This window comes from Xiphophorus couchianus, chromosome 12 (genome assembly GCF_001444195.1).
Source record: "Xiphophorus couchianus chromosome 12, X_couchianus-1.0, whole genome shotgun sequence".
NCBI classification, from domain to species: domain Eukaryota; kingdom Metazoa; phylum Chordata; class Actinopteri; order Cyprinodontiformes; family Poeciliidae; genus Xiphophorus; species Xiphophorus couchianus.
In genome coordinates this window covers 5498906-5519626 of record NC_040239.1, presented here as the reverse complement: position 1 = coordinate 5519626, position 20721 = coordinate 5498906, and the positions used below count along the sequence as shown (strand labels likewise).

The 20721-nt window shown below is 38.2% G+C and overlaps 2 protein-coding genes across 2 annotated transcripts; one reads left to right on the top strand and one right to left on the bottom strand.

Moving 5' to 3' along the window:
* The first annotated feature begins 390 nt into the window (after positions 1-390).
* hspb8 (heat shock protein b8) lies at positions 391-11649 on the top strand. Its single transcript, XM_028033625.1, has 3 exons — positions 391-1055; positions 5056-5119; positions 11175-11649. The coding sequence occupies exons 1-3, from the start codon at positions 629-631 to the stop codon at positions 11347-11349; spliced, it is 666 nt and encodes a 221-aa protein (XP_027889426.1). The 5' UTR covers positions 391-628; the 3' UTR covers positions 11350-11649.
* A 1902-nt stretch (positions 11650-13551) lies between these two features.
* LOC114154092 (heat shock protein beta-1) lies at positions 13552-19797 on the bottom strand. Its single transcript, XM_028032878.1, has 4 exons — positions 16109-19797; positions 15677-15740; positions 15361-15481; positions 13552-14104 (listed from the first exon to the last, which is right to left on the bottom strand). The coding sequence occupies exons 1-4, from the start codon at positions 16407-16409 to the stop codon at positions 13676-13678; spliced, it is 915 nt and encodes a 304-aa protein (XP_027888679.1). The 5' UTR covers positions 16410-19797; the 3' UTR covers positions 13552-13675.
* Positions 19798-20721: the final 924 nt, after the last annotated feature.

Genomic DNA, 20721 nt, shown 5'->3' with positions numbered 1-20721 from the left:
CAGAGCATTGGACCTGAAGCTCTGCGATCATTTCTATTAAAGATCAGTGAGTCATCAAGCGGAGGGGGCTCCACCATGTGTACTGTATGCAACTCAGTTTGGTAAAAAGTAGGCTGGTCCCCTGTCAGCTGTTGCGTCTCCACTGTAAAAAAATATACATTGACAAAGTCTTGAAATCCTCCTTTAAAGTTGTGTAATTAATTTCATTCATTTAAAAGGATTAAGAATTAGACTTGGTTCAGACTGTCTACTATTTAGCATCAAATAAAATATTTCAACGATTGGTACTGAAGTGGTGAAGTGATATTTTTTGCAGTGTGGACGCTGTCCAGACCCTCCCAGTACTTTCTCGTCTTTTGCCCCTTATGCACCAGCCGGCTGGGAGGTCCCAGTTCAGTATAAAAGCCAAAGGCAGAGGAGAGAAATAATTTTCCTTCAAAGTTGTAGCAGCTGGAAGTCTTATTTGGAGTTAACGGACCCGCAGGCCGCTGCGTAAAGGTGGTGCGTGCTTAACGGGAGGCGTAAAGTTTGACCATAGGCAGAGATAAGAGAACCAAAGAAAACTCGAGTGCAAAGTTCAACTTACTTTACAAACAAAGAACTTTTGCGAGTCGAAAGTCGGCTGAAAATGGCAGAAGGTGACTTTTACACGATGGGAAACCGGCAGCGGTTTCCTAGAGACCCGTTTGGAGAATCGCCGTTCCGGGATCAGTCGCCGTTCCGGGATCAGCTCGCATCCCGGTTCATGGAGGATGAATTCGGGATGCCGCCTTTCCCCGACGACCTCGGGATGGACTGGCCCGGTTGGGCTCGGCCCGGCCGGCTGAGCACGCGCCTCGGCCAGTCGCCCTTTGGCGGCGGTTTACGCGCAGGGTTCCCCACGCGTCACTCCACGGGAGGCCCCGCACTTTACACCAGCAGGTACGGCGAGCCGTCCCCAAGCAGCTCCCCCACGACCACAGGTGGCGAGCCCTGGAAGGTGTGCGTGAACGTCCACAGCTTCAAGCCAGAGGAGTTAAACGTTAAGACCAGAGACGGTTTTGTAGAGGTCTCAGGTGAGATGATGCTGACCAACTAAATGGTTTAGGGTAAAGGTTTGCTGAAAAAAGGAGATGAACCTTTCACCAGTGGGTTGAAACTGTCATATCTTATGCTCAGGGATTAAAAGGTTTGCTCTATATTGACGCTTATAAGAGTGTAAATCCTTCACTGTGACAAACTTTCACCTTTAATAGTGAAATTATATTTTTATGTAGAAAACTGTCAGTTATTGTGTAAGTACAGGAATGTAAAGGAAGGAATTTTGAAATTAAGATTTGTTAAAAAGTTAGAATCAATATCTCATTTATAACTTTCTTGACTGAACCCTGACCAATTCTTATCCTTTTCTACTTGTCAAATTCTTGAACAGAACCTTTCACACTTAAACCACTGCATTAGTTTATGTTATATTTTGGTTTTCTGAATTAGTAACATTTTGATCAAAATCTTTAAATCTGTGCAATTTACTTTGGTTTACAATTTCCTAAAAACCTCGTCTCACACCTTGTTTAAACTAATTATGGTTCTGATCACCTTGTGGGCCTGTTGGGTAAGACAAACTATAACACCACCACCCTGTCCATACATTGACGTTTCTGCAAATGACCTTTTAAACTGTGATCAGGTTTGTATTGAACGTAATGCAAACAGGACATAATATGTTTCTGGTCAGAGTAATTGTCTGATATGAAAATAGAGAAGTATACAGATTAAAAATTGTGTTCCATAACGGTTTATGCGAATGTTACCATGCTCCTGTTCACAATGACCTATTTCCTATTAAACAGTTAATTTGACCAGAAACACTTTAAGTGCTCTGCTTTCAGTACACTGCTGTAATGCCTCCTATTTTTCTTCTCTACAAAACGTAATTGTTGTACAGATGTTGTGCAAGAATTACTTTGTGACAACGGCTTAAAGTTAATCCAATAGCATTTGCAAAAAAACTGGATTATTTTGAGGTTGAAGTTGTAAAAGTTGAAGCAGATGTACTGCTTCTCCACTTCCTTTGTGAGCTAAAACTAATTTGGTATATTAATACATTTGGTATATTTATGTGCACGAAAGATGCTTATAACCTCTTAATAGAACTTGATCAACAAATTCTGAAATGCCTTTTCAACTTTGCAGCTATAATCACCGCTTTAAGGTGATTATAGCTGCAAAGTTTTTTTTTCATACAGAAAAAAAAACATTAAATTTGAGAAATAAGAACTAAAGTTGTTTCTAAGAAAATGTATGAAATAAGACCTAAAAAACAGCAGTCTTCACCCAGATGAAAGGCCAAAACAAACTGTTGCTCTGAATGAAACCTTAACAACCTTATGACTTCTCTCAGAAGATTCGTGGCTCTGTGCGGAAAGTGAAAAGGCCTCACTGGTATAAAATGATCTCTGCATTACTGTTGAGTCCTTCTATAAAAGAGGAAGACAGGTTTCTGGAATCTGGGACTTGGAAGTGGTTTGGCAGATCATAAAGCTCGGACACCTGTTTCAGATTCTTGGAGAATCACTCCCTCAGCCGCTCATGAGCTCAATTTAGATTTAAGGCAAGGCCTGTGACAACAGTCTCTGTTTACAATAAGATGGGAAGCTTGACGTCACTCAGAGAATGTTCTGGAAGGAAAAGGGGGCCAGTTCTGTAACACAGCAAAACTCCTACAGGTTTTCTCCCTGACTGCGGGAGTAAGTTGCAGAAACTTCCTCCTGTTGATGCTTTAAAAGATTCATTCCAGGGATACCTAGGCTTAAAGGGGGCACTGAGGACAGCTGCCTTCCTCCTGACCATTCAGCTGTGAGTTTTTTATAAACACATTGTTGGTGTGTCAGTTGGGTTATTCTATCAGCCCTATGTCTGCTCAACCTGTTCTAAATCTGTGGCAGGGAAGGCAATGAAACTGGAAAGATGTTTTTAGTCTGTTAAAGGCAAAGATAATCTAGAGGTTGCTACAATTCAGAAATAAGGACAATTGCTCTGCCTCATTTTGACGAAGGAGAGTGAAGTGGAATGTTGGACATAATTGTCTTTCCTAGCAAAATTAACTCAAATCAACTGAATTAAAATATGGAACTGAAAGCTTTCAAGCTCTCAATTACTCTGTTCAAGTGTTTGTTCAACTAATAGTTCTTGGCTCTGCAACATTACATACAGAGTGAATTAGTCAACACTCCGAAAATAAATCTCATTGGAAGTTTGGAATAGATGGTGAAGCAAGCAAAGTGCCTATTTTTTAAAGCACAACACAATTTTCAGAGATGAACTTCTCTTGATTATATTTAAGTGCTCAACACTTTAGTCCCTGATACGCTTTTCCTTTTACCTTCTCAAAAAGAAACCCAACCACCTTTTCATAAACTTTGGTGGTCGGTATTGATAAAGAAATAACACTATCTACAGTTTTTTTGCATTTCAGCAATGGGTAGTATGTAAAAGGAGAATCTTCGATTCTATTTCCACAAATTTTTTTGAAACAATCAGAAGCACCAGTAAGGTTTTGAAAGCATGTAGTTCCCCAAACAGGACTGAAATACTTTTCAAAGCACCAAAGATGCTTGATTTATAAACTTTGTTTTTCTAGAATAAATTCTTGGAGTATGTAGTTCAAAACAGTCCTCCAGATTAAAATATAGCTTGATCCTTAAAACTGTGATCATCGTTTTTAAGAAACCAAGCAAAGCTCAATCTTTTATATCTTTTGTCCAAAAATAACTGTTAGTTCTATCCATCCATCCATCCATCCATCCTAGGAGATAATCTGCTAAGCATCTATGTTTGGCATGAAATTGGATTAGAACTGTGTAAAAAAAAAATACAGACTCTGTTATGGTTATAGTAGCCCAATAAATAATTGAAACTTAATGCTAATATGTTATTTTTTTGTGACTTGAGTTGTTTCGTTCCGTGCATTACAGTTGATAGACTGCTATTTAAAGAAGATAAGCATCTGGACTTGCAAGTTGTTTAAGCTAATTACAGTTTGCCTTTTGATTGAATGTTGACTAATTAGTTTGAAAGGATGAAAGCATTTGCTTTGGAGACGTCTGGCACGCTAAGAGTAACAGACTTTTGACCATTGCTTTCTATTTGTATTTTGAATCAGTGTGGGGGTTTTTTTGTGTTTCGTCTTAAGTCCAGTAAAGGCACAAACATAACCGATGGATTCCTTTTCAAAGAAATGTTTTGTGTACAAAAGTGCTTAAGTGGGCTAGACTAGTGAGAGCTTGCCATACTTACAACCACAAACATCAGTTCTTTAACTGTGAATGTTGGCAACACCCTCTCTCTAAACACAGAGTGAGGCATTTCGGGAAACATTGAGGAGGAAGAATCTTGTTGAATAACCTTCTCTGGGGATGAGTTTTACATCTGAAGTCATGCAGAGTTCTTCATAATAATACTATGACCTCACTGATGATCATAACTCATGCCTCCTCAGGGGCTTCTGCCTTAGTTTCTAGTGAAGTGCAGCTCTGTTAGCAGGTAGAGACGTCACAGCGGGGGTGTAGGGTAACACATACTTTAACCTGAAGTGCTCAAAGGGGCTGAGTGCAGTGACAGGCCACACTCCTCCCAGCAGCGTTGACATTTTAGCTGTCGAGGAGCAGCTGCTGGTCAACTAAAGCAGTTTGCCTATAATGAACAGGGAGAAGGTGGAGCAGGGTCTGTCCAAGACTGCATGTTCCTCCCAGCAGGAGATACGTCTGTGTCTGCAGAAGAGTCATTCCGAGAATCAATCAAAGAAAACGGGGTTGATGTAGTTTGGCTTAAAACAACAGCAGAACAGGGATTGAGCAATGGAAACAGTGTGTGTGCCAAGTGAACTTCAGTTAAATCAACACCTCTTTCACTGACGTCCATGTTTGAAATTTAAATGGTCACAGGTGTTGGGTTTCCAATGTGCGGTCCATGAGATTGTGTAATCACTGGACAATGTTGCGGTGGCGCCACCAAGAGGGCGACCTTGGGGGCAATTAGCATCTTCAAGCTTGCTAATCTTTGTTTTTCCCCAACCAGGAAAACATGAAGAAAAACAGGAGGAAGGCGGGATTGTGACGAAGAATTTCACAAAGAAGATACAGTGAGTATAACCGAGAAGGTTTATCTTTAATGATAAGAGCTCTCTGTCTGCACACCGTCAAGAAAGAGGGTATAGTTATACTTCACAGCATGACAAAAAAGAAAAAAATGCAGTAATTATCCATTGGTTTTACCCTCCCTTAATAAAAGTATGGCTCAATTTAGTGGAGAACAGGTTGATGAGCTTTAATGACTTATAGAGTGACTTTATTTAACAGTCATCTGAACAATATCACAGTTTGACAGATAAAACTGAGTGAATGCTGAAGTTAATAAACAATGTTGGCTTTAGTTTTCCTTAATCAGATATCTTTCCTGTAAGATTTTAGCAATTCTTGCCAAAAACTGAAGGAAACTGTTAGAATTTAGATATTTATGGAAATATCTAAATGTGGAAAGAATCAAACTTTGATGTGGATCATATTTATTTTCTTTGAACTTGTTATATTTTACAATAAAAATGCAACCTCTCAGTGTACTTTTAGTTTTATCTGAAGAAGTCAGATAAATATTGCTCTTTAATGTTGTTTGCCACCAAAGTCTTTTCTGTGTTATTTCTGAATGTTCGGAAAGTGCAAAGTTTCAGTTGGACAGTGAAGGGATTTGAGACATAATTTCTTTGTGTTTCCTTTTTTCTCTATGGTTGCAATTGTATTACTAATGGAAAAGTTTCATAGGGGCTCTAGGTTAAATCACAGCTGGCAAAAAAATGTCACAGGATAATGACACGCCTCTGTCATTAATTATTGCACACTGTGTATGTTGTTGCTCCGAAGAACAGATTATGTGGGTCTAAGTGTCAGAAAAAGGTTGTGTGATTTTTAAAATTATATTTCCTGTGATGTCCCTAAAGGATATGTGTTCCTTTAGATGTTGTACTATTTGCTGGTGTGTCCAAACAGAGACAGTATAATGTGTCTTTTAGCTGTTTAGCTGTTTCCATAGTTCAGCACACTTAAATCAGATGAAGGGTTCATGCAGGACTCTACAAACCTGCTGGCATGTTGAGGAGGTAATTCAGTCAATAACTTTACCTATTTTTGAGCAGAGATACATCTAAAAGATGCAGGATATTGACTCTTAAGCACTGGAATTGAACAACTCTGGAATACTGCATGTATGTTGGGATCAAAGGTGTAAAAGTTGTGGTCTTTATCTGCTTTACAGCAAATTATTGTCTGCAGTTTATTGTTTTTCTTTGCTTTGAGTTTTTTTTTCATATTTAAGGATCAACTCCCCCCTCAGATGATTTTCTGAGATAATTATAATCTGGAATTAAAGGTTTTATACACATTTATTTTCTTGCTTGGTTGTTAAAGAAAACCTATTGAGAAATAATAGGAGCTAAACAAGTGTGTGGCTGCAGGGGCAATCACATTTTTGGCACTTGCTTCTTTCCTACACTATGCACATAGTGTTGCAAAAGATTCCCTCATGTTATTATCTGTTGGGTCGTTTCTGCGACATTGGAGAAGCGCTTGAATAAATTCTGCAGCAGTGAAGCATATGTGCAACATGGGTTATCTGAGTGTCTTCTCACTCATGTAGCATAATTTTTCAACATATCTGAAGAATCTGTGGTAGCTTGGCTATGTTGGAGATCAAATAGTGTATGCTACAGCCTCAGATTCACAGGATAGTAACATGATTCCTACTCATGGGGAGCTTAGCTCAAGAAAAACAGTCCTTCCGTTCATTTGGGGACACTGCCTCTGACATCGCTGCAAAACCTTTGAACTTGCACCTAAAATCTGCTGAGCTGCATTTCAACATAAAATCCATCAGTTATAATACAGTTGGTGTTTCCACAATGTAGTGTCTGCTTTATGAAGATTTAAGTTTAAGTTTTGGTCAGGTCTCTCTTAAAAAATAGATTATTAATCACAATGTGACATACCTTGTTAAATAAAGGTTACATATATACATTCATTAAGTTAATTTCTTATGCCTAGTTTAAGGATTGGTAGGAAAGATAGCTACGCTGTCCCTTTAAGTCCATAAGTATCCATCCATTGTTTAAACCAGTTTATCCTTGCAGGGTGGCGCAGGGGGACTAGTTTCTATTTCCAGCAGCCATTGGTCGAGAGGTGGTGGGCATTATATGATTATATATAACAGGAATTTTTTCAAAGAAGTGCTCTAAGGGAAGAACGAAGGATATCTTTGATTCTGCTTTAAGACCAGATGACAAAGAAACATTGCAACCAATTATTTAAACTACGTTATTCTTTGAGCAGGGACACTTTTAAAAGTCTGTGCAGATTGAGAGACTCCTCCACAATGTGCTCATGTTCCTTCAAGCCAAACTGGCAACACAGGCAATTACCTCAACCTGGCTGTCTCTGCATCTTGTCCCATTTAATTGTACAGTAAGAGGACTTCAAACACGGGAGCCAAATCCTTGGTGTGAATCAGCCTTTTACAGGCTCGTCAATCAAGTTCTGTTAATATTCTACTAGCTAATTAAGCAGGTGCCCCGCAGCCCTGTGCTATTCATATACAAAATTGGAACTTCATCAGATTGGGTCTGAGTATGGCTCCTGAGTTAATAAGAACCTCAAGTCAGTGACAGGCTAAATAGTTAAGGGGTTAGAAGAGAGAGAAGTGGGGGATGGGATGATAACAGGTCATGTATAAATAACTTCCCCCAATGCAGAAATCCACTGGCTAAACAGACTGTACATACAGTATAGCCTGATAAGCACTTTTGAGTTACATGTGTAGTACAGCAGAGACCGTATTTTTAATTAAAATAGCAAAGGCCATGTCACCAGTTTGGCAGTATTTCAGATATTTAAAACAAAAAAGCTAATCAATAATTATCAACGTCAACTGATCCCCCTACCCTAGACCAAAGTCTAACCATGAAGTTTGTGTGTAACATGTTTCAAACAAGCAAGAAGAACATTAGTTATTAACCAAAAAATTTTCAGAGCTGGGGCCAAAGGTAGCGGGACATTTACTTCCCCAACAACACATAACAGTGTCTCAACAAGATACGTGATAACCCTGGATGAAATGTCTGCTAGAGGTTATAGGTCCACTCACATGCATACACACCTTGTTCTGTTTCTGTATCTTGTCTCTCCGGGGTTCAGAATCTCTGCCAGGTAAAAGCTTGCTTGATGGTTTTCTGGCAGCTGTACAAAATCAATGCCTGAGATAAACTGTACACTTGCCAAAGTCAAACACGCTCCCCAAACCTGAGACAGATGAGGTCTGTGCTCGGGGCCGACATCACGGACCACCAGAGTCATTTGACTTTGTCAGAAGTCGAGGCTTTGCTTTGCAGAAATTGGCTGAGTGAAGAAAGGTGAAGGAGGGTGGTGTGTAAACTCATAAAGGTTATTAGCATTTCTTTACTGGCTCACACCCACCTTCATTTAACTCATAGCTGCATCTTGTTTTGTCACCAGAGTGTATGCTACAGTGAGTCTATGAATAGTAATATCAGGCTGTAAGTTTTTATGCAGACTATAGTATTTTTGCACATAATTGAAAGAGGTATGAAATCTACTGTACACAAGATAAAGAGCTCTACATTGTTATTGGGGCCTGTGTGTGCAATGTCTTATTCCTATTTATTTTTTGCTGCAGCAGTATAATCTCACACTGAAATATTTAGGGAAAAAATCAACTTTTGACTTCAGTATGGCTGTAAGAAAAGAAAATTTGAACTACTGTATATCATATGTGACACAATTAATGGCACAACTAGCAACTCTTGAAAAGAAGTATCTAACTGAATCATTTGTTATATCCTTTACACCCTTCCTGTTTCTCTGGGGGTGTAAATATGATGACAAAAAGAGGTCAATTTCTCTATGCCTTTCTTCAAAATGGAAAAGACAGTCAAGGGAACATGTTTTTAAGCAGATGTGTGTTGATGTTTGAGAGCTTAAGCAGAGGAAAGTTGGAGTTCTGCCTGAGAGTTGCATCATTAGCACTCAGAAACTGGCCTTCTTTTTTTTCTGTCTTTACACATTGAATTTTGATAAATCACAAAGTTAATGCAATTTAATTTGTAATTATATGTTTGGCATGTTGTCCAGTCCTAATTAAACGGATGAGATGGCATGTGAAAAAGCAGGTATTCCACCAAAAAATAGTGGATTCTTTCAAGATGGGATAGTGAAAAGCTCAGTATGTTCTGTTAAGAAGGGAGAACTGAACAAGATCAGCACCGATAAGACCTTATCTATATTCACTTTTCAATCCCAAGTCTATCCCAAGGGTCTCACTAAAAAAGGCATGAAAGTAACTAGTGATTTACATATTTTGAGGTTTTTTTAATCAATAATGACACAACATGAAATGTTAACAGTTGTCTAGATATCTTTATTGACATTATAAATTTTCATCTTAAACTAGCAGTGACTGCATGAAGCTTGTTTGCAATTTGAAGATATGAGGCCTTTACTGAGGAAATATGTCTTGCTTATCACTTTATATCTGCGTTTATGGTGCTATTAGCTGTCTGTCTCTCAAAGCACAAAATGTGCATTTTTTAATGAATTATTGGTCTCTGACCACGAGTTCTGTGCCATATTAACTGTTTCCTATGATTCTCTTTTTCCTCTGTTAATGTGTCAAATTGTACCACCTACTGTGAAAGTTTGGACATTGGAATCAGCTCAAACTGCAGGTTATTCAGATGTTATATCCATATATTTGAATTTTATTTGTCCACAGAGTGTTTTTCCTCTGAGCTTGTTAGAGTTTTTTTCACATCTTACCTCACAAAATGTCAGACTCAGAGTTTGTGAAAATAGGAAAACCTTTTTTGTTTTTCACAAAAAGTAACAATATTCAGTTCCAGTTGCTGCAGTGCTTTTGCTGTATTTCCCATCAATTTTCAGTGTTTGTCGTCAAGCCTGTGGGCCCCCATTTATCCTCCCGAGTGACACTTCACTGCCCTTGGGTTGCATTTTATCTCTTTGGGGCTGCTGTTATCCTAGCTGTCAAAAATAGGATCAGCTATAACCCTGTTGATGTACGGAGTATAGAAGCATCATTATTTTATTTTAGACGATATCATTGATCTTAAAAAGTCTCTGAAGTGGACCTTCACATCTCAGTGGAATACAGTATGTGGTATCTGAACACAGAAATAGACATGACGTGATGTCTCTGTCTGAGGTTCATCAGCCCACTCTGACTTGCATTTCACAGAGGAGTGGAAAACCAGTGGAGGGTCCTCTCTAATTAAACGGAGGGTAGATCGGGCGCCTCCTCTGCTGAACATCCTGATGGCAGCCCGGTGTTTATATTAACTCCCCAAGAACAGTTGGCTGCTCACCAAGCACACCTACCGTATCCATATTAGGCCATACTGGCTGACAAAGAGGGGAGTTTAAGTTTGTGTGTGCAGCTGCAGCAGATTTGAGAGTTTATGTATGCAGCATTACAATCGAACCCTGGTCTGCTGTAAATTTTTAGACTATAAAGTATTTTCTGGATGTTGCAATTCTGTTTCACCTTATTTTCAGAGCAAGTTATTAAATTCTGTCGTTGGAAAATAACAGCTGTAGATGAGGGGAGAACACACAGTCCTGAAAATGAGCAGGTGTTTAACTTATCTAGATTTAAGATTATCTAATTTCCTGAAATTTGCAGTTGTTTTCTTTCTTGCTATCTGCAGTGGTTGAACAAGGGTGAATTTTTATTACAAACTAGATTTACTGGATGAGAGATTTTTGTAGCATCTAAAATCCGTGAAAGCCAACAAGGACACGGTGAAAGTTTTTAACAATCTTCTTCAGACGTGCAGCACTAAAAATCCTTCAAACTGGAGGTTGTTTTTATGGGCATTGACAAAGTTGCAATAAAGTCTTGCAGTGCTGAACAATGTTTGTACAGTGGTTCCACAGAAAGAAATGTCACAGAGTTTTGTACGAACTCCCTGCTCTGTTCATCTTTTCCGCCCCATTCGGCTTCTTTTGTGTCTCCCACATATCTTTCAGCATTCTAAACATACACAGAAGCTTTCTATCAAGTAAACAAACTTAAACCAAAAATGCCCTCACATTTACATTCCCTCTCTTCTGTTTCTTCAGGATCCCCACCGATGTGGACCCCCTGACAGTCTTCGCTTCCTTGTCGCCTGAGGGTGTCCTTATCATCGAGGCTCGGCAGACTCCACCGTACTACCTCTTCAGCAGCGAAGACTCCCCAGGAGGGGAAATTCAGGAAGTTGAGGCTCCTAAACCCCAAGAGGCCCCAGCAGTCTAAAATGGCACCCCCCGACTAACATGATCACATAAATCTGCATAATCAGTTATGAGTTTGAGATAAAAACTGCTCACTGAACTATCATCTTATTTAAACACTTAGAGAAGAAAATCTGAAATACATTAGGGCAGGGAATTCCCATCGGATGTCTGTGTTAACAGTACTTTCATGCAACAAAAATCTCTTCCTGACAGGCATGTTATAGTAATACATTGTGGGGGGGTTTCTTCCTCGAGTACAACTAAGACTATCAAGTCATACAACATTTATTTTCCATAAGGAAATATTTAATTGCATCATCAATAAGTTGCAATTGAGACATTTATTTTGTAACACCTATGCAAAATCCAAATAAGTAGAAAGATAAAGAAAATTGGTTGACTTTTTTTATTTCTTTATGTACGCAATAAATATTTTCAATAAATAATTTATAATTTATTTTATGTCTGCTTTTTATTTGAAGAATTTGTCCTTTATAATAAAATGTAAATGAATTGAAGAAAAAAACATTAGTGATGTGATTTAATTGCTCTGTGTGCACTGAACAATACCAACAATTTTTAAAAAGTAACACTTTTCTCCACATATTGTTTTTCTATAAGCAATATGGCTCACCACCAACGGTGCCACTCTGTCAGGGGCGCCTTATTGATCAGTAGCATTCAAAAGATAAAAGAAAAGAAAAAGGTCAGACTCATCATATCTGACATGGACTATTCAATATTGGTTGTAGACTGATTAGAAACACATTCTAAGGTTTATGAAACTTTTTAAGTCTGAAGAGACTTTTTGATGCTTTTTAGTATCTGAAAAGACCAACAGCCCTAAGGATACCCAAAATTCAGCTTGTTCAACTTTGTTCTGATATGTATTAAATCGATTACATATTTAGTTTAATTGATTTTTCTTATCTCAATATTGTAAAATCCCATATTAATCAGGTAATATATTAACGTATTTTAATGTCTACATTAATGTATTTGAATTAATGCATTAATGTAGCATTTATACCTGTATACACCTCATTAGCAGATTTTTTCCTCCCTATTAGGTACCACAGGACTTCATTGCATAATCAGGTATAATCAGGTATTATAATATGCCCACTTACTGATGATACTGTTTACAAATGCGAACTGCAGGGGGTGTTGAAATCAGGTTGTAAGTTAACAATTTGCGTGTGCAGCTTGGTGTATTAGAAATCCTTGAGTAGAAGGTTAATTCATCCATTTTAACATGGAACTGTTAGTGAAACGGAAAGATTGTGCCTTAATGTCTTTATCACAAAGTGGACCTGGACGGTCCATCTTTGTATGCATTAAATACTGTGTTGTATATATACATTTTAATTGGTGCAAAAATTGTTTGATGTATTAATTTGAAGTGAGCATTTTTCTGTTTATGATTGCATGATTGCTTGATGGACAATTGAATTATTTGTGAAAAGCAGTTTGTTTTCTGCAATCCTCTCTGTTATTGTCTTTTTACTGAGAAATGCAATTAAAGTATCCATCCTACATCTGTGTGTTTTTCTTTAAAAATAAAGAAAAAACAATGCCAGTCGCAGGCCTTGTTCCAGGGATCTGGAGAACCTGTGGCGTTATTGTTGGACAGCAATAGGAACTGGGCGGCAGCTTAGAGAGGGGCTTAGTGCTGGCTCAGATAGGCACCGCTGTGCACTGGCTTCAGGATGGACCCAACTCACTCATGCGGCCTGCCAGGGCTTTTGAATGAGGATGGAAAAAAACTGGGGCTGTTCCACTGCCTATTGTGTGATGCAAAATAATGTAATCTTCTCTATGTGCTGGAATCGACGGGGATAATTGGTGCAAATTTAAAAAGTTTCCAACCGGAGCTGCGCTCTGAAAGGACAAAAAGACTCTCATTGGTTCTGTGTTGGCAAAGACATTGTGTGATATGTTGCACTCACATGAACTGTTACATTTACTTCTTTTAGGTTATATGTGTTTACTTCACTTATGCTGTTTCTATAGTAACAGCAAACGTGAATGAATCGTGCTTTTCAATGAGCAACTTACTGATGTGAAAGTGACAAAGAAAAAGATGTGCAAATAGAATTGCATCAACGTCATAACCAACTTCTGATTAAAAAAATAATAATAATGAGGTTAAGTTACTTTAATCTTGTACCATGTAGTTTTTAGTAGTTAACTGTAGATGTAATAGATCAACACAAATTTTACTTTCACATTATGCTACTTTATTAGAGCTCCAAACACAGCAGGCTTTAATGGCGCTATAGCTAATGACAAAAAGGCATCTGTGGGGCTGGTTCAAGGCAGACAATACAGACTAATGCTTGTGTTTAGTCGGTGTGCTGTTGCTCTATGTTAGCAGCCTCCAGCTCCTGGCTTTGGACGTCACTCAGTGGAGCTGATCCCAGCTCCTGTTCCTCAGGCGGAGCGAGCTTCTCGGCTCCCTCTGCCTTCACCTGGATCTCTTCATCCACGACTGGCTCTTTGTGTTCCAGTAGGTTGGATGTACCCATGCTTTCTTGGCTTTCTGGGACTTTGTGGTGCTCAGAAGACTTTTGGATGCTCTCTAAGCATTTATCTTCCTCAGGCAGTGAAGAATGGGACTGTCCAGCTGGCTTTTCTCTGGTTCCCTTGTCTCCCTGCTCCAGGCCGGCTGTGGTGCTGCTGGGCTGGACCTGATCACTGCAGGCCTCTAATTGAGACTCTTCCTGCTGATCTTCTTGTTTTATTTCTGGTTCTCCATTGCCCTCAGCCTCCACCTGAATTTGCAGACAAATATAAAAATAAATACATAGTGAATACGTTGCTTACAGCTTTATTGTAATAATAATAATAAAAAAAACTCGATTTAAATAACCACAGTATTAGGATATGTGTGTGCACATAAAAATGTCACCATTATTATTTTTTGGTTATTTTATATATTTGAAATATTTTTCAAATACAATTTGTTGTACTTATTTCTAAATATGAACAAATTATGTTTCGTTTTCATTTTTGCATGGCATTTACAGTACATTGCTTTCCTGAGGTTGAGATGGGGGCAGTAGTGACGAAGAGGAACCTTTGTTTGGGGGGCGTTGCTTCCGGGTTGGTTTTAGGGCGGACTTCCTGTTTGCCTCAGACGCAATCTGGATGCTAAAGGCGGCATTTCGGCTGTCACTGCTGAAGCCTGTTTTACTATATTTCAGGTCAGTACACAGTGAAAACACATCAAAACTTTGTAATATGTTTACCTTTTATTTTAACAGTAAATATCACTGTGTTACAGCATCTGTGCACCTTTCTGCTAGTAGTTGTAAGTTTTATATGTCGAGGTTTAGATTGGCAGGATGCCAACACCCGCTGTGGAAGTTTAGTAGAGTTAAAAGACCGTGATATCTTACTAACTCCAGGTTTTAGGAAGTTAGTTAGTGAACAGATGGGGCTTTTGGAAGTCAGAACACCCTAGAAACAATGAGGCCAAACAGTGCTGTGGGATGACATCCCAGTTTCAGGTGGCAGTTGTCACAAGTCAGCCATAAATGATAAATGTTGGTCACTCTGACAAGAAGAAACAGGCTCAATCCAACAAGTGCTTATTGGAAAGAAAGCCATTAAAACTTTTTATGGCACTTTGTTGCCATGAAAACCCACAATTTTCCTCAGAAATGTGGTACCACTTAAAACAAAATAACAGGCTTTCACTATAACAGTATGTGATTTATTACCAAAAAGCACTTTTTCAGCAGGGAACAAATTGGCAAAGCATAACTTTTCTTGCTTTTTGTGTTAATGTTGCTAGGCAACAGATTTCTCAAGCTAATTGCAGCTTGTCATTTTTGCACAATATATTATCTTGCAAGTCTTGACATAAATTACTTCCACAAATAAGATTTAATTATTGCTATTTCCATTCGTAGGCCTTGTTTTCAGCTCATCCAAGTTTTTTATCTTCTCAGAATCAAGATTCAAGAAATGAAAACTACATTTTTGACAATTTGTTAAGCTTTAAAGAAGTTTCATATTTGATAACCTTTATTGGGATGACGATGTCAGCAGGAGCTGAGGCTTCAGGAAGTGGAGCTTCTACAGTCAGGAAACCATCAACGGAGAGTGAGGACTCAAGTTTGGTAACGTTCACTTCAGCTGGAAGCCTTCAAATCACAGACTCTTGTTTAGATCACCACACCAAACACTGATAACACTGAAACAGATATAGATCTCTCTTATTTTTTCTTGCTTGAGCATTTCAGAAATCAATTATTAATAAAATAAATAAGGGGGATCAACAACAGTGATGGCTTAATCCTAAATATCAGCAGGTTAATGTCTGCGTCTTCTTTGTCTACCTGTATTTTCTTGTAAAACATCTGGAGATAAATCCTTGCTCGTCAGGCCTCTCCTCGTGTTTCCCTGGGGAAAGATTAGTGTTTATAGGGAGGTACACGAGGACACAGAATAATCAACCGACACTGAGAAACCACTCAGCACAGAAATTAATTTCTTCCACAGAGCTGTGATTTTAATTTCCCCAAGCACGATATTTAAGCGGCTTTCTAAATTTGTAGCTTTCAGCTTTTTCTCCATCGCGGTTTCAGATGTACGTCGTTTATTCTGTGAAGTGCGGGGAAAGTATTTTTAGAAGACTCTTCTCCTTGATCAGATGATGATGTGAGATAAGATTATTAATACTTTATCAGGATTAAAAATCTGCCTTGTGAGTAAAACTAATTAACACTTATGCCAGACATTTTCAGAGGGGTTAATTAACAGAGTAGTACCTCCAACTTCCAGGAATCCATCCCTGACACTGACGGAGATCTCCGAGGGGAAAAAGTGAGACACATCCATGCTGACCCTCCACTTGCTAACCTTCTGACCGGAATGAGACATCGGCTCGGAGATGTAGGGCACAAACAGAGGCGCTGGTAAGCAACCCGGCCAGGACCAGGCTGCCAAGCCCTTCTTGATCCAACGAGAATCCCCAGTCTCCAGGAAAGGCGGCAGGCCAACATCCTGACTGGAAACCCATTTTCTCAGAGGGTATAGAGGGCCAACCCTGTCATACTCCCCACAGGACATTTCTGCTCACTCAAATGGATACACTTAACAAAGTAAGCCTTGCTAAATGGCAGAGAGTAGATTGTGGATTTAAAGATAAACAAAAATAAAGGAAATGCCCAAAAGCTAAGTGAGCTGACAGAGAAATGTACATACGGGTTTTATATAGAGCAGGGTGTGCAGGCATGAGGTGATGGGCGTGGATCGTAAACGATTACCTCCTGCTGACCGGGAGAACGTAATAGTTTATATTTGTAACTTTTAAAGATGTGATGGCAAATAGCAGGAAGTTCACAGTGGCTGGGGTGTGTTTGAACCACTGCATCTGTTTCCCGAAGATCATACTTGTCACATCCCAGTGAAATCTGTTCCGCGGGCGATGACTTCGCTCCTTAGCCTGGTCATGAGCCAGTCTTACAGCCTCACACACACACACACACGCCGTCCATGTGTTTCACCCCTCAAAGGACAAAGTGGCAGCAGTTTGTCTGAAGCATAAAATACCTCTGCCAGAGGCTGAAAAGGCTGGATTTCTGTTTGCCACAGTGTCGGTAGCGCATGTGTATTGAGTGGACAAAGCTGCATTCCAACCCAATCTTTCTCTTTCTGTGCCGTTTCAACAGGATTATTATTGTTCCCGCTTTTATCAAGTATGACAGATGTGTCAGTGATTCATTTTTGGAGTTGTGTGCTTTGATATCTTGGCATACTGTCCATCGGAGCACAAAACGGATGGAACAGATGTTTCTGACACTTTGTGCAATGCTTGACCCAAACACTGCTTCTGTAGGATATGTTCTGCAGGGCTAAGTCAGGATTCTTTTTCTGAGTTTTTTCTCAATTTTAACCTTGATTTGGAATTTTTATTTTTAAAAATGTGCTTCCATGTAAATTAAATGTAATCAATTAAAACTTACAAAATACGATAGATCATAACAATTTGGGCTTTCCCAAAATTATTTAAGGTGTTGTTATTGTAGTGCATTAATTTCTCTCTTTGAAGAAAATGTTGTTTTTTTAATCACCTTTGATCAGAAATGATAAACATCTTAAAAATTAGTGTAGTTCCTGGAATGGTTCCAGTTTTCAGGCCTGGTTCATAATGTTTTATGGTTGTGTTTGAGGACTCTTCAGAAGCCCACTGCTTTATCGACTCCATATTATAATTATGCTTGCTTGTTATCCTGTTAGTGTCACATTCCTTGAGTGTTTGTTTGTGTTTGATCATTTTCTTTAGGGTTATTTATGTTCCATAGGTCATTTATTCAGTTCAGTTCTCTGTGCTTATTATCGTTGTCAAGGTGTTGCCTTACTAGTTTGTTCCCTTATCTTTGGTTTGTTTCTTTATTCTTGTGTTCTGTTTCTTGTACATTTGAATTTATTTTTCTTAGATTACTGTGAGATTCAGTTCAGCTCCCTCTGTGTTAATTCTCCTCTGTCTCAGTTTCCCTACTTTCTCATTGCCACAACTGTACCACATTTCTTCTAATTAGTTTTTCTGGTTCTCTCGTCACTTTACAACCTTTCCTCGATATTTAGGCTTCTGAATTTTGTTTTTCAGTGCTGGATTCTTCTATTTTAATGCCATGTCCGTGTTCCTTGTCCATTAAACCTCATGCAAGACATGTAGATTTTCTTTTTATTAAATCTTCCCAAAAAAGCATCTTTCTGCACATAAACTCTGCCTCTACCGTACATGCTATGACACTCAATTCTGTCCATGTTTCAACAATCTTGCTCTTAATTGAAGTTTCAGGGTAACTTTCATTATTCCCTGCAATTTCTTAAATTTAAAAGTTCCAGATTGATTTCATATACATTTCTTGACACCAAATAGATATGTTTTTTCCTCATCTGTAGACTTGGACAGTAACACTGAAGTTCCAGCAATATCCTTTTCTATGATTGGTTTGAGTCTTGGCAGTTCAAATTTATAAACTTTGTCCATAAAAACATCAATTACAATTAATTGTGCACAAACCCCCAAAGTAATTCATGCCATTGATGAGTGTATGTACATTTTTCATTGGCATCGTATAAACTTATTTTACATTTGTGTTATGTTATAGATTTATATTGTGTTGTTTCCTCATAGAATTGTATCAAAAACTTGCTTTTCTTACTATAAAAGTATAAACCGTCTTTCTGGTTGGCAATAAAGACTTTCTGACATTCAGGGCAGCCAAGTCATATTTTAAAAATTGAGCATGAAAAGATAATGTTGAGGAAGCTGCTGATTGTCCCTTTAACTGAATCAGATAGTTAATGTACCAATTTATATTCAAAATTCAGATTTTTACCCCTATCTTCTCTTATCTCTGCTGTTCTCCACGCTTAGTGAGGTTTATTTTTAGATAAATGTTGTGAATGTTTGCGCCTGCAGCTGTGTGAAGTACAAAAAGACATTTTTTACACTTCCTGCTGAAGCATATGACGGTTACAGACAAAAATAAGCCACTGATTGCTTCCTTTCTCCATTGTTTTCTTGTTAATTAGTGACAAGAGTTCTGGTCGATCTAGAAAACACTCAGGTACTTGTGTTTATTCGTATTTATTGAAAAGTAAAGATCTGGGTTCAATGTTTATTTTCAAAAGGTTTAGTTTTCTTCCATGGATGAGAAAAGCGGTGATCAGGAGATAAAGCATGAGCCGGTGGACTTATGAAACAGAAACAGAAAATTAGTATTGATTTTGAAATAAATCTCTACTTGTAATTTTGATTGATCGCACAATAAGGTGATTCTAACAAAAACATATGACCTGAATTATTTTCAGCCATTTTAATCAAAGGTTTTCAGTATAACTTTAATGTAATGGGGTGATTTAAATTTGGGGGCAGAGGGAGACAAGACAAAGCACTCTACATCATCTATTTTTTACAGTGATGGTCTGTTTTGCTTTTTTTTTTTTTTACTCAGCTGTACAATTCTACTAATATTTTTACTGTTTTACAGAAAATTGCTTAAGAAGTAGCTACAATTGCTAGCAGAGTGTTGTGAAATAATAAAACAATTTTTTCTAACTCAGTGATGCTTGGTGCAGAGCGATTCTAATGATCCTCGAGTTTTACATATTCCTGTCCTGGTGTTTTCCCTGGTACCAGCTGGTACCAGGAATTGAGTTTATGACATTTGGCACCGAAGCCAAATGCCATAAAATTTATGTTTGAGTTTTTGTTTTCTAAATAAATGCACAATGCTGATTTCACAATATTTTGTGGAAAACTAAGGACTCCCCCGCAACCTTTTCCCCTCTTCAAATCCAAGTTTTTTACTTTTACATATACTGTCACAAAACTCTAATTAGAAATCCGGCTATTTCATTGTTAGCCATTATCATGCTTGTCTCAATCTAATACCAAATTAGTATTGAAAATGCTATTTTTTTGTATTTATACAAATTAGCAAACTGTCAGATTCCCTCACGCTATATTATTTTGAATATTGTACAAAAAATAAATCTGCACTGGGTGTTCTGCACATAATTTGGAGTTACATTCCACAGAAAAATCCACAAATAGATGAATCCAAGAATACTGGATCAGTATTCGATGAGGGTCTACTATATGCTGTCACTAAATTAGTTGTCTTGTATTTTTTTTAGAGATCTAAATTTTAGTGCTAGTTCCCATTATTAAGAGCTAAATTAGTCTTGATCACAATTCATGTAGATTTGACTGAAGTAAAAGTGAAACACCTGGTAAGTTACAGGAAAGTGGACACTAGGGATGTTTTTACTCTTGAATAGTCTAGACTCTGGGGATCAAAATTGTACATTTGTTAGATTTTCAGCCCTTGCAGTTCACTTTCACATAGCGCTGCGTCAAACTACTTGAAAAAAACGTTTTCCCTCTCTTGCCTGTGATGGCGCTGCACCAAGAACTATTGAAGGAAGCGACACAAAAACCTCTGAAGAAGACATGAGTGAAACTTCCTTCTTCACAAAATATAAATAAAAATGGAGTAGCGTCAGAATTTATGTAGGATTTCTCTCTCGTCTTTGGTAAAGGACCGCAAGCCATTTCTTCCTCTAGTTCATTTGCGCATTCACATCTTCCCAAACAAACCAGAATTTTGAGACAAATGAACTAGAGTTCGATTAAAGCAGACTAAAGTGAAATGACTGCAACCTTTATTTTGTAGACCCATGAACAAAATACAAACCAGTATTCCTAAATAAGTTTGAAAATCTTTTTGTTTTAGCTGCCCTTTAAAATAAATAAGACTAAAGTCAGATTTATGACAGCTTGTTGGTTTGTTTGAAGACGTGTGAATGAGATTGAGAGACCTCAGAATGTGTTCTCTCACATGGGTTTCGCCACCCCATGTAAACA

Coding starts and splice junctions, on each gene's coding strand:
- hspb8 (XM_028033625.1), top strand. CDS start 629: ATGGCAGAAGGTGACTTTTACACGATGGGAAACCGGCAGCGGTTTCCT. Junction 1,056..5,055: donor CGGTTTTGTAGAGGTCTCAG/GTGAGATGATGC, acceptor TTCCCCAACCAG/GAAAACATGAAGAAAAACAG. Junction 5,120..11,174: donor AATTTCACAAAGAAGATACA/GTGAGTATAACC, acceptor CTGTTTCTTCAG/GATCCCCACCGATGTGGACC.
- LOC114154092 (XM_028032878.1), bottom strand. CDS start 16,409: ATGTCCTGTGGGGAGTATGACAGGGTTGGCCCTCTATACCCTCTGAGA. Junction 15,741..16,108: donor TGGATTCCTGGAAGTTGGAG/GTACTACTCTGT, acceptor ATCTTTCCCCAG/GGAAACACGAGGAGAGGCCT. Junction 14,105..15,360: donor ACATCGTCATCCCAATAAAG/GTTATCAAATAT, acceptor CTGCAAATTCAG/GTGGAGGCTGAGGGCAATGG.